The 12,055-nt window shown below is 45.4% G+C and overlaps 2 protein-coding genes across 3 annotated transcripts in view; both read left to right on the top strand.

Moving 5' to 3' along the window:
• fa2h (fatty acid 2-hydroxylase) overlaps positions 1-5,974 on the top strand; it is a 26,232-nt gene extending 20,258 nt beyond the window's left edge. The window contains exons 4-7 of the mRNA XM_027017193.2: positions 1,609-1,709; positions 2,349-2,521; positions 3,110-3,362; positions 3,785-5,974. Coding sequence (XP_026872994.1) covers positions 1,609-1,709; positions 2,349-2,521; positions 3,110-3,362; positions 3,785-3,852 — 595 coding nt within the window. The 3' untranslated portion in view covers positions 3,853-5,974. The remainder of the gene's footprint in view (positions 1-1,608; positions 1,710-2,348; positions 2,522-3,109; positions 3,363-3,784) is intronic.
• Positions 5,975-7,396: 1,422 nt separating this feature from the next.
• ano10b (anoctamin 10b) overlaps positions 7,397-12,055 on the top strand; it is a 14,200-nt gene continuing 9,541 nt past the window's right edge. The window contains exons 1-7 of one of the 2 annotated variants that reach the window (XM_035531911.1): positions 7,397-7,626; positions 8,712-8,807; positions 8,913-9,124; positions 9,686-9,859; positions 9,990-10,130; positions 10,433-10,552; positions 10,769-11,440. In XM_035531911.1, coding sequence (XP_035387804.1) covers positions 8,923-9,124; positions 9,686-9,859; positions 9,990-10,130; positions 10,433-10,552; positions 10,769-11,440 — 1,309 coding nt within the window. In that variant the 5' untranslated portion in view covers positions 7,397-7,626; positions 8,712-8,807; positions 8,913-8,922. Of the gene's footprint in view, positions 7,627-8,707; positions 8,808-8,912; positions 9,125-9,685; positions 9,860-9,989; positions 10,131-10,432; positions 10,553-10,768; positions 11,441-12,055 lie in introns of both variants that reach the window. The other variant, XM_035531910.1, reaches the window with a different exon arrangement.

Here is a 12,055-nt window from a genome sequence, read left to right as displayed (position 1 = left end):
AGTCCAGAAATGCCCTTAACTTGACACATTTCCAGAACCAAGCATCAGTAGAGAGATGCAGTACACATCTATTTGAGTATTACAGTAGACAAGACAGTTTAAGTGCAAATATAAAAACTTCCTGTTAAGGGCATAATTGGTTTTACATTCAAGTGCTTTTCAAAGAGATAAGTCTTCAGACGGAGTGAGAAGATGGTGTGGGATGCATTCTTCAGCGGTTCAGTGGGACTTTATCCCAACAACTCCAGGACTTGGAAGTGTCTGGATGCCTGTCTTCCATGAATCTTGAAGGGTGGCTGGGTCCAGCCAGGTGGTGCCCTGACACACCAAGGGCTCGAGGTACAGATGGGGTTTTGACCACTGCCTTCATGGTGTAGGGAGCAGGACCTTCTTGTAAGCAAACAGAGTTTAAAATCTGATACGAACAGCTGCAGGAAGCCACAGCAGCGGACGCAGGACCCGAAAAGAAGTCTCGCAGATATACTTGTCAGGCTGTCAGAACTCGCGTTAACCCTAAATCGCTTCACCTTTTGACTCCAGGTGCTATTCCCAGATAAGAAGTTAGCCTGGGTCCTACGCCACGTCTCTGATGGACTTGTTGAAAAACGTCTTTTGAACAAGACATTTCCGAGAGACGTTTTTGGAATTGCTACATGCACATTTTGATGAGCTGTAATTTTCTTCCTTCTCCAAATTCCACCCCCATCTGGAATATACAGGAAGTGAAAAAAAATGTTTCAGTTCAGTAGCAGTTTCTTTTATAAACCCACAGACTATGTCACCTAGTCACAGCTAATAAGCAATAAAGGCATCTGCAGTGAGAGCGAAGTCTCCCTCCAGAAAAGCCACTGATGGACTTTAGCAGATGAAAATGTTTGCATGACTGTGGATTGTTATCGATGATGTCATCGATCATGCTTTATCTGCTCGGAGAATGGATGACCTGACCTATACTCAACCTGCTGTTAAGACTACAAGAACTCATCTGGTGCTGATGTGGCTCATCCTACAAATAAAACAGTAGCTGATATTGTACTTCAACAGCAGAGACCGTGTCCCAAATCTTCTCCCGATCCCAAAGTTATGCTCATCGAGAGAGAAATGACCAGTCGATTATTAACTGGTACTGTAGCCTCCCACCTTACACGTACATTTTATTAACACAGACGCTAAACTAACCAGCATAAAAGGATCGATTCCGCATTTTCCTGCTGATGGACGCTGCTTGTGTCTGCTTGCATTTACAGCTGTGGCAGCAATGAAATTAGGAAACTTAAGGAAAAGCTCTGATCTACAGTCTTGGAACTTTAGAACCCTGTGGCATGAATGTTGAGGTTTAAATGTCTAGTGATTCTCAAACTGGTTCCAACTCCTAGAATGTCAGCACCCGCGTGGCTGATGAAGGACCTCGTCTGAACTGTTCTGTTTCTCTGGGTTGTGTGTGTGTGTGTGTGTGTGTGTGTGTGTGTGTATATATATATATATATATATATATATATATATATATATATATATATAAAATATGTATGTGTGTGTAATATAATCTATATATTTGTGTGTGTAATATAATCTATATATTTGTGTGTGTGTGTGTGTGTGTGTGTGTAGGTACATGGTGCCAGCTGTGTGGATGCCTCTGGTTGTGTATCTGAGCTGGCACTGCTACAGCGTGTTGGCTCAAGGTAGCACTAGATTGTTTATCACATCAGGTAACACACACACATGCGCACAAAGCTAAACATTTAACCAACCATATTAACTACTATAGAGAGAGAAGTATAGCGTTTGTATATGTACACATTAAAAATCTTCTATGTATAAATACACTGTGAAATATACTATGCATATTTACATAATATAGTCAGTGATGGACTCCTCCCAGAGGAAATGTCTCCAAAGTGGCCCTGCCTCAGTTAGCATGCTTTTAGCATGGCTCATATTCAAGCAGACTTATTACCATGATCATTTGAATTATATTTATAATATATAACTTTTTATTACTATTTTATTACCATATAATATACTTGTTATTGGAGTAATTCCTTTTTACCTGCTATGGGGTACTAATTTCAGTTTTTGTACATTAGTGAAACTGCATCTTTGATACTCCGGAGATTAAACTGCAGTGCAATGTTCTAAATTTCATGTTTGGTAGACATCCTTGTGCAGGAGATACTTACCGACGTGAACATGGCACATTTAACATTCTAAATTATGTAATAAATGTATAATATATATAAATATAATGTGCGCATGCAGATGCAGCTTTGTTAATTTGCATGGGAGGTGTCTGATGATGGGCTGAAGCTTTGTGGCTCCCCCCCCCCCCCCCCCCCGTGTGTGTCTAGACTACTCCATTATGGTCCACAAATACTGCTTCCCTCTCATCTTCATGTTGGGCGTGTTTATGTGGTCCTTCCTCGAGTACTGCATCCATCGCTTCCTGTTCCACATGCGTCCGCCCGCCCACAATTATTACCTCATCATGCTGCACTTCCTGCTGCATGGACAGCACCACAAGGTGAGCCGCTGTCTCCGCCCACCCTGACCGCTGCCGTGGCGATGTTGGGAAGGAGCAAACCATTCAAGGTTTTGGGAGAGTCCACTTCTGAGGAGGTGGTGGTGTTGCAGGGTGCAGTCAGTTGATCAGTAAAACATTTATAGAAGGAAAGTCAAGGGTGACCCTCATTTACAGTGTAGTTGAGACCATACAAAATTAGATTTTAACAAACATATAAACTAATAATAATAAATGACCATAATAGTAAATAGTGAATCAAATCAGTATACATAGTCTTTTGTAAAGTATCTTAATAAATTACAGATTAAATAGGGATGAAATACTAAAATAAATTAAATTAATATTAAATATATTAATATATATTAAAAATAATAATCATACCAAAATCATATTAAAAGTTTTTTAAAAAGGTCACTATAAAAAGTTGACTAAAATCAACTAAAACAATTTCAGGCTGAGTGGAGATGATTAGTCACTTACCAGACCTTCAGGACTGCTACTTTATATATCCCTTCTCCCTTCAAATCCTTCTCTCTCTCTCTCTCCATTCTCTTCCTCTTTCCCCTCCCTCTCTCTCCCTCTCCTCAGTCTCCGTTCGACGGCTCTCGCCTGGTGTTTCCTCCCGGCGTGGCCTCCATCGTCATCGGAGCGTTCTACCTGGTGCTGCGGCAGCTCCTGTCTGAGGGCCTGGGCACGTCCCTGTTTGTCGGTGGTCTGTGCGGGTACGTCATCTATGACATGATCCATTACTACCTGCACTACGGCTCTCCACGCAAGGGCTCCTACCTGTACGGCCTCAAAGCCTACCACGTCAAACACCACTTCGAACACCAAAGAGCAGGTGTGTTTGCTGCACTTCCCGTCCACCTCTGTGCGGGCCCCACTTCAGTGTGTGTCTGCGTTTGTGTTTGTTAGTAATTTGTCCTCATCTTATCCCATTTTTTCCTTTGATGGGGATCTAACCTGTTAGATGTTACTGTTGGATGTGAATTATTCAGTAGCTGCACTGTAGGTAATGCGACAGACGTGCAGTCGGAGGAGGAACTGGGAGTCCAGACCACGGGTCCTTTTAGTGTAAGGGAGCTGGACTGTGGATAGACCTGAATGTTGAGTGAAACCTCCCAGTGCTTTGGTGTTGCACGTCTCTCGTGTTTCTTGCACTGGCGAAAGATGCACACTTATGCAAACGTGTCGTACGATTATGTAAAGGTAGTGCACACCTGTTGTTTATGCATGCGCCGACACCGCTGCTTCCCACTGCAGGATTTGGGATCACCACCACCTTGTGGGACTACCCTTTCAGGACAGTCATTCCCGACCAGAGCTTTTAAAGGATCGTGCTCACTTCTGAGCTCCTGTACCAGGTCTCTCCCCTCGGCATCACGCTCCTTCTCTAAGAGGGGGAGGACCCCTCATCATCATCCAAACACCACTCGTCGTTGGCGGCGGCGTTATCATCATCATCATCATCATCCATCTGCCAGTACACAAGAGGGGCGAGCTCTTATTCTCAGTCTCATATTAGGAAATATACATATTTATATATAAATGAATATAATATTCTTTAAATACTGTTGGATAAAATCTGTCTTTTAGAGGCACTGGAAGATCAAATGACCTATATATATATATATATGACCCTCAACCTCCGACCCCATGACCCCCCCAGCCCTACCTCCCATCATGTTCATAGGGGTAGCGTGATACAGGCAAGTGTGAGAGTGCATGTGGATGTCAGGAGAGAGAGAGAGAGAGAGAGAGAGAGAGAGAGAGAGAGTGAGAGAGAGAGAGAGAGAGAGAGAGAGAGAGAGAGAGAGAATGAGTGACTGATTGTTGGCTATAGTTCTGTCCTAATAGGAAAAGTAAGAGAGGAGGTTGGACCCCTCCAGGGACCTTGCGGTAGCTGTCCAAGCCGTTGCCAGCAAGAAATGTACTCAGGAACGCCTCACCCAAATGCCTGTCCAGCCCCCCAAGACCACCACGCTTCCCTGAGGTGTCAAAGTTCCCTCTCCCTCCTTTCCTTCTGTCTTACACCTTCTTTTGTGGTTTGTTTGTTTTTTTCCTTTCTTGTGAACTAGTCTTTCAATAATGATCCTTTCCTGTTTTCCTCGCTAACGTCCAGGGATCCGGTCTGCTAGGGGACAGTATAATTCCGGCTGCCTTGTTCATTTTGTGTACTGTTTTTGTAAGATATGCCAAGAGATCCAACAATAGAACAATATCCTGGCCAGAGAGCCGCCCATAGCCATGAACTCCTCGAGTAACCAGTTATTTAACTATGCAGTGTGAGGTGTTAAAATGTGACCAAAACTTAGACACTAAGGAGTAAACAATGGCATTTGGTCTTCCTAACCAGGAAATGCACCTGTGTTGTCATGGCTACAGAATCTGAACCCTTGAGGGTGTGAAGCAAGGTGTTTTGGGCATTTTCTTTTAGGGGTGGACGACGTTGGCCTGGTTACTCTGGTTATTATGGACTTGCAGGACCCACCCCCCACCCTGGGTTGATGATCCGAAGTATCTGACTAGGCTGTGAAGGAGAGCCTGCCCAGCACTCTTGGCTGATCTCTCATTGGTTCACACTCGTGTCATTCTCTGCTTTGTGTAGTGGTGTCTCGCATTCAGTCATAATGAATCAACCTGTTCTGTGTCTTTTTCCCCTCCAATGCTCTAGAATCTTCTCCTTGTGTGAGTTGGACTGTGACCAAAGTCACTGCATGCGTACGTGGGCGTTTTGGGAACTTTCCATTCAGGTCAATAGGAAACTGGCTCCTTTTTCCTTCTTTAGCTGCTTTTAGCTGCTGCATCCAAGCCTTTTTTTTCAAAATGTGTGATGCTGCCATCTCTAGGTGGTGACGAAAGGGTGGAGATATTTTGTGAGAACAGGTTTGGTGCGGCCACAGTCTCTGAAATCGTCTTTGATGGTATAAAGACGCCCGCCCCCCACCGCTGCCAAAATAAACAAAATCTAGATATGAAATCAATAAGTTGTATACTAAAATGACCCTGGAGTGCCTCAGAGGCCAGAGGCCCGAACCATGTGACTGATCAGTGGGATGCGTCCATCAGGATCTGGGTGGGTGTAAGGAGGTTGGATCCGGCTGCTTTGTTGGGAAAATTGAGAAATAATAAAAGAAAATGTTTGTGTTTTTGATATTTAATAACATTTGTCTTTCACTCCTGCCGCTGATGACATGCGTTCTACAAAGTCCCACTGACTAGAGGTTGCTTCCAGTTTGATTTAAAATAAAAACAGTAAATATATTTACATTTGTTTACCTGTAAACAAGTTTTAGGGGATTAATGCAGTGAAACAAATTCCATAAAAATAAGAAGCTATTAAAAATGCCTCTAATACAAAAAATTGTTTACTACTATGTATTTTTATGTTGCAATTATACATTTCTATGCAAATACAACTGTACTTGTAAATAAATGTGTGTATATTTCTGACAGGTTTTTGTGTGACTTTCGCAAAACAAATTGAGCAAATGGGAGTGTACAAATAATGTCTTATAGCAAAGAGCCGTGCTTTACAGAAATACAGTATGACCTTTCCAAAAGAATCCAAGCAGTCATGTGAGGGTCATGGGAGAAAAAATATTCAAATATACGTACCATGGTACAGTGACCTACTGCATGATGTGAAGCTCATCTCTTGAGCAGTTATGGTGGAAAAAGAAGTGCTAGATCTTTCAAATCATAGATCTTATAGCCAGTGCAACTTAATTTTCAAAGTTGATATAAAGCAAGCAAAACACTAGATTCCAATTTAACATAACATCTACACAGCATCTTCAGAGCAGTATTTAGGAATAGAGTCTTCTCTCCGTTCCTTCAGAAATACGTGAGTGACACGATGCACCCTCTGCTGTTTGACCACTGCAGCTTTGCCTTTCACGCTCGTGCTTTCCCGAAGATGGTGCGTGTATAGCAGAGGAGGGGTGTCAGGATGGTAACCTAAACACTGGCGCCCCCTACAGGCTGATCTGGAAACAGTCGTCACCAATCATCTATAAGGGAACCGGGAGGAACGCATGGCCAGTGGGCTCAGTCCCCATGTAGGTAGATGTGCACTCAGGCTTGGGAAGGTGGAGGTGTCCGTGTGGTCTCTCTCAGCAGAAATGGGCTTCTCAAAATCCACAACAACTACACCTTCAAAACAAAAGAAAACAAAACAAGCCCTTGAAGGGACCTGGAGGAAGGTGGACGATTCTGCTCGCTGTTGACAGAACAGCACTGGAGGAAGGCTGAGGAATCCCAGGTTTCTGCAGGGCTTTGAGAAACCCTGAGAAAAGCGCGGTTTCCAGAGAGGTGGGGTAATGGGTGGAGTCACGTGGCACTGGCTTCCACACCTTTAGGGTTTGTCAGGTAACAAAGTGAAACACCAGTTTTAAGAGCAATTTCTGCTGCACGGCAGTATGCTTAATAAACATTTAATAACTTCTTGGTAATTACACTCACTATTGAATGTACACTTAAACTTTAAAACAGAGTTAACCATTTGACTTTCAGATGTATTTGAATAGGATACTACTAAAATTCATAAAAAGAATGCTAATATTTAAAAAATAAAATTGTATTCTGTGATTAGTATTGCTATTTTATGTCATTCTACGTATGAAACCATATATAATTCAACATTTTATTATAATTATAACTGATTACATTTACATTTACGGCATTTAGCAGACGCTCTTATCCAGAGCTGCAATACTAATGTGTTATTTGTTCGACTGAATATCGGACTCCTGCTGAACTCCCACGTTTTATGAGGACGCCCGTGACGGGGGGCGGGCTTTAGGACCCAGGGCGCTCCCAGCAGCAGTCGCTCCCGTCCTGGAGCAGGACGGGGAGGCTGCGCTGCATTCCGAGTACCCGCCCGCCACGCCCGTGTTGCTGCTGCGCGGTGCGCGTCCGGACCGGAGAGCGTGTCGTCCGTGCGAGCGTGGGGCACGACCCTCGGGAGGTCGCGAGGCGTGCGCGCGCGTGCAGTCTGCTGAGGCGCTGCTTTTTGCTTCGGTTTGCAGAAGACGGCGGACGAGGAGGAGCTGTGAGCTCACCCGCACAGGAGCAGAACTCCGGGAGCAGTTCAGTTCCAGGAGGTAATCTACATTTCTCTCTCTCTCTCTCTCTCTCTCTCTCTCTCTCTCTCTCTCTCTCTCTCTCTCTCTTTCTCTCTCCTCATCCTCTCTCTCTCTCTCTCTCTCTCTCTCTCTCTCTCTCTCTCTCTCTCCTTCCTGGTTGCTAGTTACTTTCAGTGTGTGTGTGTGTGTGTGTGTGTGATTTAAACACACCTTCTCTTGTGGTTTATCAACATCCACTGTAAACGTTCACACACACACACACACACACAGTCTGTGCGCATCCTGTTGATACTGCTAAAGTTGTTTATTCTGCCAACACGCGTGTTTCTTGGCGACTGTGCCGTTCTGGTGCCGTACTCAGGTCTACGCGCATGATCGAAACGTACGTGCTTTTTTAAACATGACTCAAACCGTCAGGGAATTGTGCTCTGAAGGCATGTGGACTGCTGGTGAGGTTTGGCTACTGCTCGTGATGTTTTGCTTAACTTCTGCGTTGCTGCTACCGCTTGTCTCTGCACAGCGCCGATCTGCCCCTGTGTAGGGTTTGTTTAGGCGTGTCACTCCAGAGTTGGGGTAAACTCAACAGAACAGGGCGGGGGAGCCGCTGCCATAGATCTGCCAGTAATATGTTCTATAGTTTGAAATGGACAGCAGTCCAACACTGTATGTAATCGGACACCATCTAAGACAAGGAAGTTCCATTCAAAGTTGACAGGATTACTGTGTATAAGACTACTGGGTGAGATGTTCACACGTAGCTTAGAGAGCGTCATTACTAACAACTATCAACTACACCAACTATATGTCAAACAGACAAACAAACAAATAATACAAAAATTTAATCAGCTCATAATTAAAACAACTGATATTTTTGTTTTAATATAATTCAAAAATTGAAATAAAAATATATCCATATATGATAGCATGTGATACTAAATGTTAACATGTGTGTCCCTAACACCCTTAATTGCACTCTGTGTTTCATCAGCACTGCTGTCTTGTATTTATTGTATGGTATTATTGCACTGCATTGTATTGTTTGCACCCGTGTAGTGTGCTGTCTGTTGTACTTGTTTTGTGTTGCACCATGGTCCGGGAGGAAGTGCTTCGTGTGAGGCTGTGAAAGCAGGTGGCTCAGCAGCCCTGACGAGTCCTGGGAATCTACCCCAGCACCACATTCTCCACGTCTTCATAACAGAGTGTGTATGCGTTGTTTTTCACTTTTAATGCTTGTGTCTCAAAATCGCCAAAACCCAGCTTTCCAGTAGAAGCAGTTCAAAACCATATCTGTTGCCCTTCCGCAGGGACACCACAATGGCATCCCCAACACAGCCACAGGAGGCGCTGTCTGACACAGGGCTGCTGTCGCGGTCAGAGTCCTGGTCCAAGGTCACCTGTCCCTGCTGTGTTTCGGGCCAGGTGGAGCCACTGGTTCTGATCCAGCTGGCTGAGAATGTTCAGCCCGGTACCAAGCAGTGGATTATGGCCATGATCTCCGCGGCCCACAGCTCAGGAGGTGAGCAGAACTTCCTCTGTCTAAACAGCGTATGTTTGCACGTCAGACGTATTTGATAGAGTTGACAGTGGAAGATTTTGAAAGGGAAGGACAGGTGGGCAGACCGCGGGAGGTGGGTGCGTGTACGCCCGGGAGATGCAGGTGGCATGGGATTTGTGGCTAAGTCTGCCGCATCGTCATAGTTTGGCCTTGGGGGCCCTGAATTAAAAGCAGCTGTGAGGGAGTTTTCAGGAGCTGAAGGCACCAGCCGGTGGCTGTGGATGAGGAGAGTGCAGATTAGTTGGAGAAACGCGCCATAAAGGTGGAGGGGCTGAGGGTGTCCTGTCACTGTGTGAGGTGGGAGTTCCAGTTGGAAGCGGTTTACTGAGCATGCGCATTAACAGTGTGAGCGGGGCTAGGTGTGGGCGTAAGATATTATAGAACACTATTACTATTATTACATCTTATCCTGTGCATAAATACAATTACTAATCATTTTTAAAAATGTAACAGTAATGTAGGCTGGGTTATTAGCGGGTTATTATATATATATAATGAGTGAGGTGTTGCTGTGTGTTTCAGGGGCGCAGTTGCTGACGCACCCCGGCGAGGACTCCAGCTGGGGCCGCATCGTGGTGGCCGCGCCGCGTTGCACGCTGCTGCGTGCCACCGAAGACCTGGGGCTCTGCAGAGCAGATAAAGACGACAGCATGGTCACCTTCTCCTTCAGCGACCGCCACAACTTCAGCAATATCGGTGCGGAGTCGTAACCCGATTGTTCTGAAAGGAGTGCAAAAAGCAAAACTAACACACAGCTCCATTCACTGTGCTCATAACACACAGTTACATTCTCTATGTGGGTGACACAGCTGCATTCTCTGTGCAGATGACATGCAGAAGTTCCTGACCCTCGCTGAGAGGCAGTACATCGTCAAGCATGAGCTAGAGTCTATGCGGGCTCTAAAAGCACAGCGCATCCCCGGAATACCAGGAGACAAGGGCATCCTCCGGGCCAGACAGAACATCTGTGAGTTAGACAACACACACACAGTCCATCAGACTGAACATTGAACACGTGTAAGTGCATGTGTGTGTGTGTGTTTATTTGTGTAACTCTGAAAGTGGCCAGTAGGCATCGCTCTGTCTGCTGAAATATGAAATGCTTAGTCATTCTACGCTCTCTCCTCACCGAGCCTAATGTAATAATGCTGTGTCCATCTCTCTCTCTTTCTCTCCCTCCCTCCCTCCCTCCCTCCCTCCCTCCCTCTCTTTCTCGCTCTCTCTCTCCCTCTCTGCCCCTCCCTCTCACCCTCTCTCTCTCTACTGTAGTTCAGAAGCTGCAGAAAGCAGGAGTAATTCAGGATGTTTTTCCCCTGTGTGATGAGAAGAAGCTGAAAGCTCTCGGGCAAGAGTGGTATTCCCAGAAACGCCTGTGGGGACAGCCTTTGGGTACACACACACACACACACACACACACACACACACACATACATATAAACACACACACACACACACATACACATACATACACACACACACACACACACACACACACACACACATTTTGCACTGTCTCTGTAATCTCTAGAATGTCTCACATGTATACACACACACACCTCTGTTAATATCTAATTTGCTCTTGTGTTCTCTCTCTCTGTCGGTCAGACTCCATACACGCTTACTTCGGCGGCTCTGTTGCGTTCTACTTCAGTTTTTTAGACTTCTACACCTGGTTTCTGGTCCCCCCAGCACTTCTGGGAGTCTTCATCACCTTCGTCCTTCCTGGGCCACCCCTGCCTGATGGAGCTCCAGCAGATCCCTCAGGCCTGGCTTCTGCTTCAGGCTCCTCCCCCTCCCCTGGCTCCGCCCCAGAGGACGAAGACCAGCTTTCAGTCAGTGGTCACATGGTGCAGGCTGTCTTCAGCATGATCTGGTCCACTTTGTTCATGGAATTGTGGAAAAGGCGCAGCGCTGCCCTTTCCTACCGGTGGGGGACACTCACGCTGACGGAGCGCTTCCAGGAGCCCCGCCCAGGTTTCCACGGCGAGCTGGGCACCAATCCGGTCACAGGAAGAGTGGAGCCACTGTTCCCCGATTGGAAGAGACAGTTGCGCATGGGTCTGGTGTCGGTGCCTGTGGTTGGTCTGTTCCTCTGCCTGGTTGTCTTGGGGATGTTGGGCTTCTACTACTCCGAGGGGCTGATGGCGGACTTCCACAAGGCGTCGGGCTCGATCGTCACAGCGGCGCTGACCTACCTGCCCTCCGTTATGCACATTGTGTACACCAACATGCTGGGAAACGCATACCGCACTGTGGCCCTGCAGTTAACTGAGTGGGGTGAGAGAGAGAGATATAGATAGAAAGAGAGAGGGAGGGAGAAAAGGCTCTGTGACTATAGACTGTGATTATAGGCTCTGTGACTATAGACTGTGATTATGGTCTCTGACTATAGATTGTGATTATAGTCTCTGTGACTATAGACTGTGATTATAGTCTCTGACTATAGACTGTGATTATAGTCTCTGTGACTATAGACTGTGATTATAGTCTCTGTGACTATAGACTGTGATTATAGTCTCTGACTATAGACTGTGATTATAGTCTCTGACTATAGACTGTGATTATAGTCTCTGTGACTATAGACTGTGATTATGGTCTCTGACTATAGATTGTGATTATAGTCTCTGTGACTATAGACTGTGATTATAGTCTCTGACTATAGACTGTGATTATAGTCTCTGACTATAGACTGTGATTATAGTCTCTGTGACTATAGACTGTGATTATAGTCTCTGACTATAGACTGTGATTATAGTCTCTGACTATAGACTGTGATTATAGGCTCTGTGACTATAGACTGTGATTATAGTCTCTGTGACTATAGACTGTGATTATGGTCTATGACTATAGATTGTGATTATAGTCTCTGTGACTATAGACTGTGATTATAGT

This window comes from Electrophorus electricus, chromosome 12 (genome assembly GCF_013358815.1).
Source record: "Electrophorus electricus isolate fEleEle1 chromosome 12, fEleEle1.pri, whole genome shotgun sequence".
Lineage (NCBI taxonomy): Eukaryota > Metazoa > Chordata > Actinopteri > Gymnotiformes > Gymnotidae > Electrophorus > Electrophorus electricus.
This window is presented reverse-complemented; position numbering and strand designations above follow the sequence as displayed.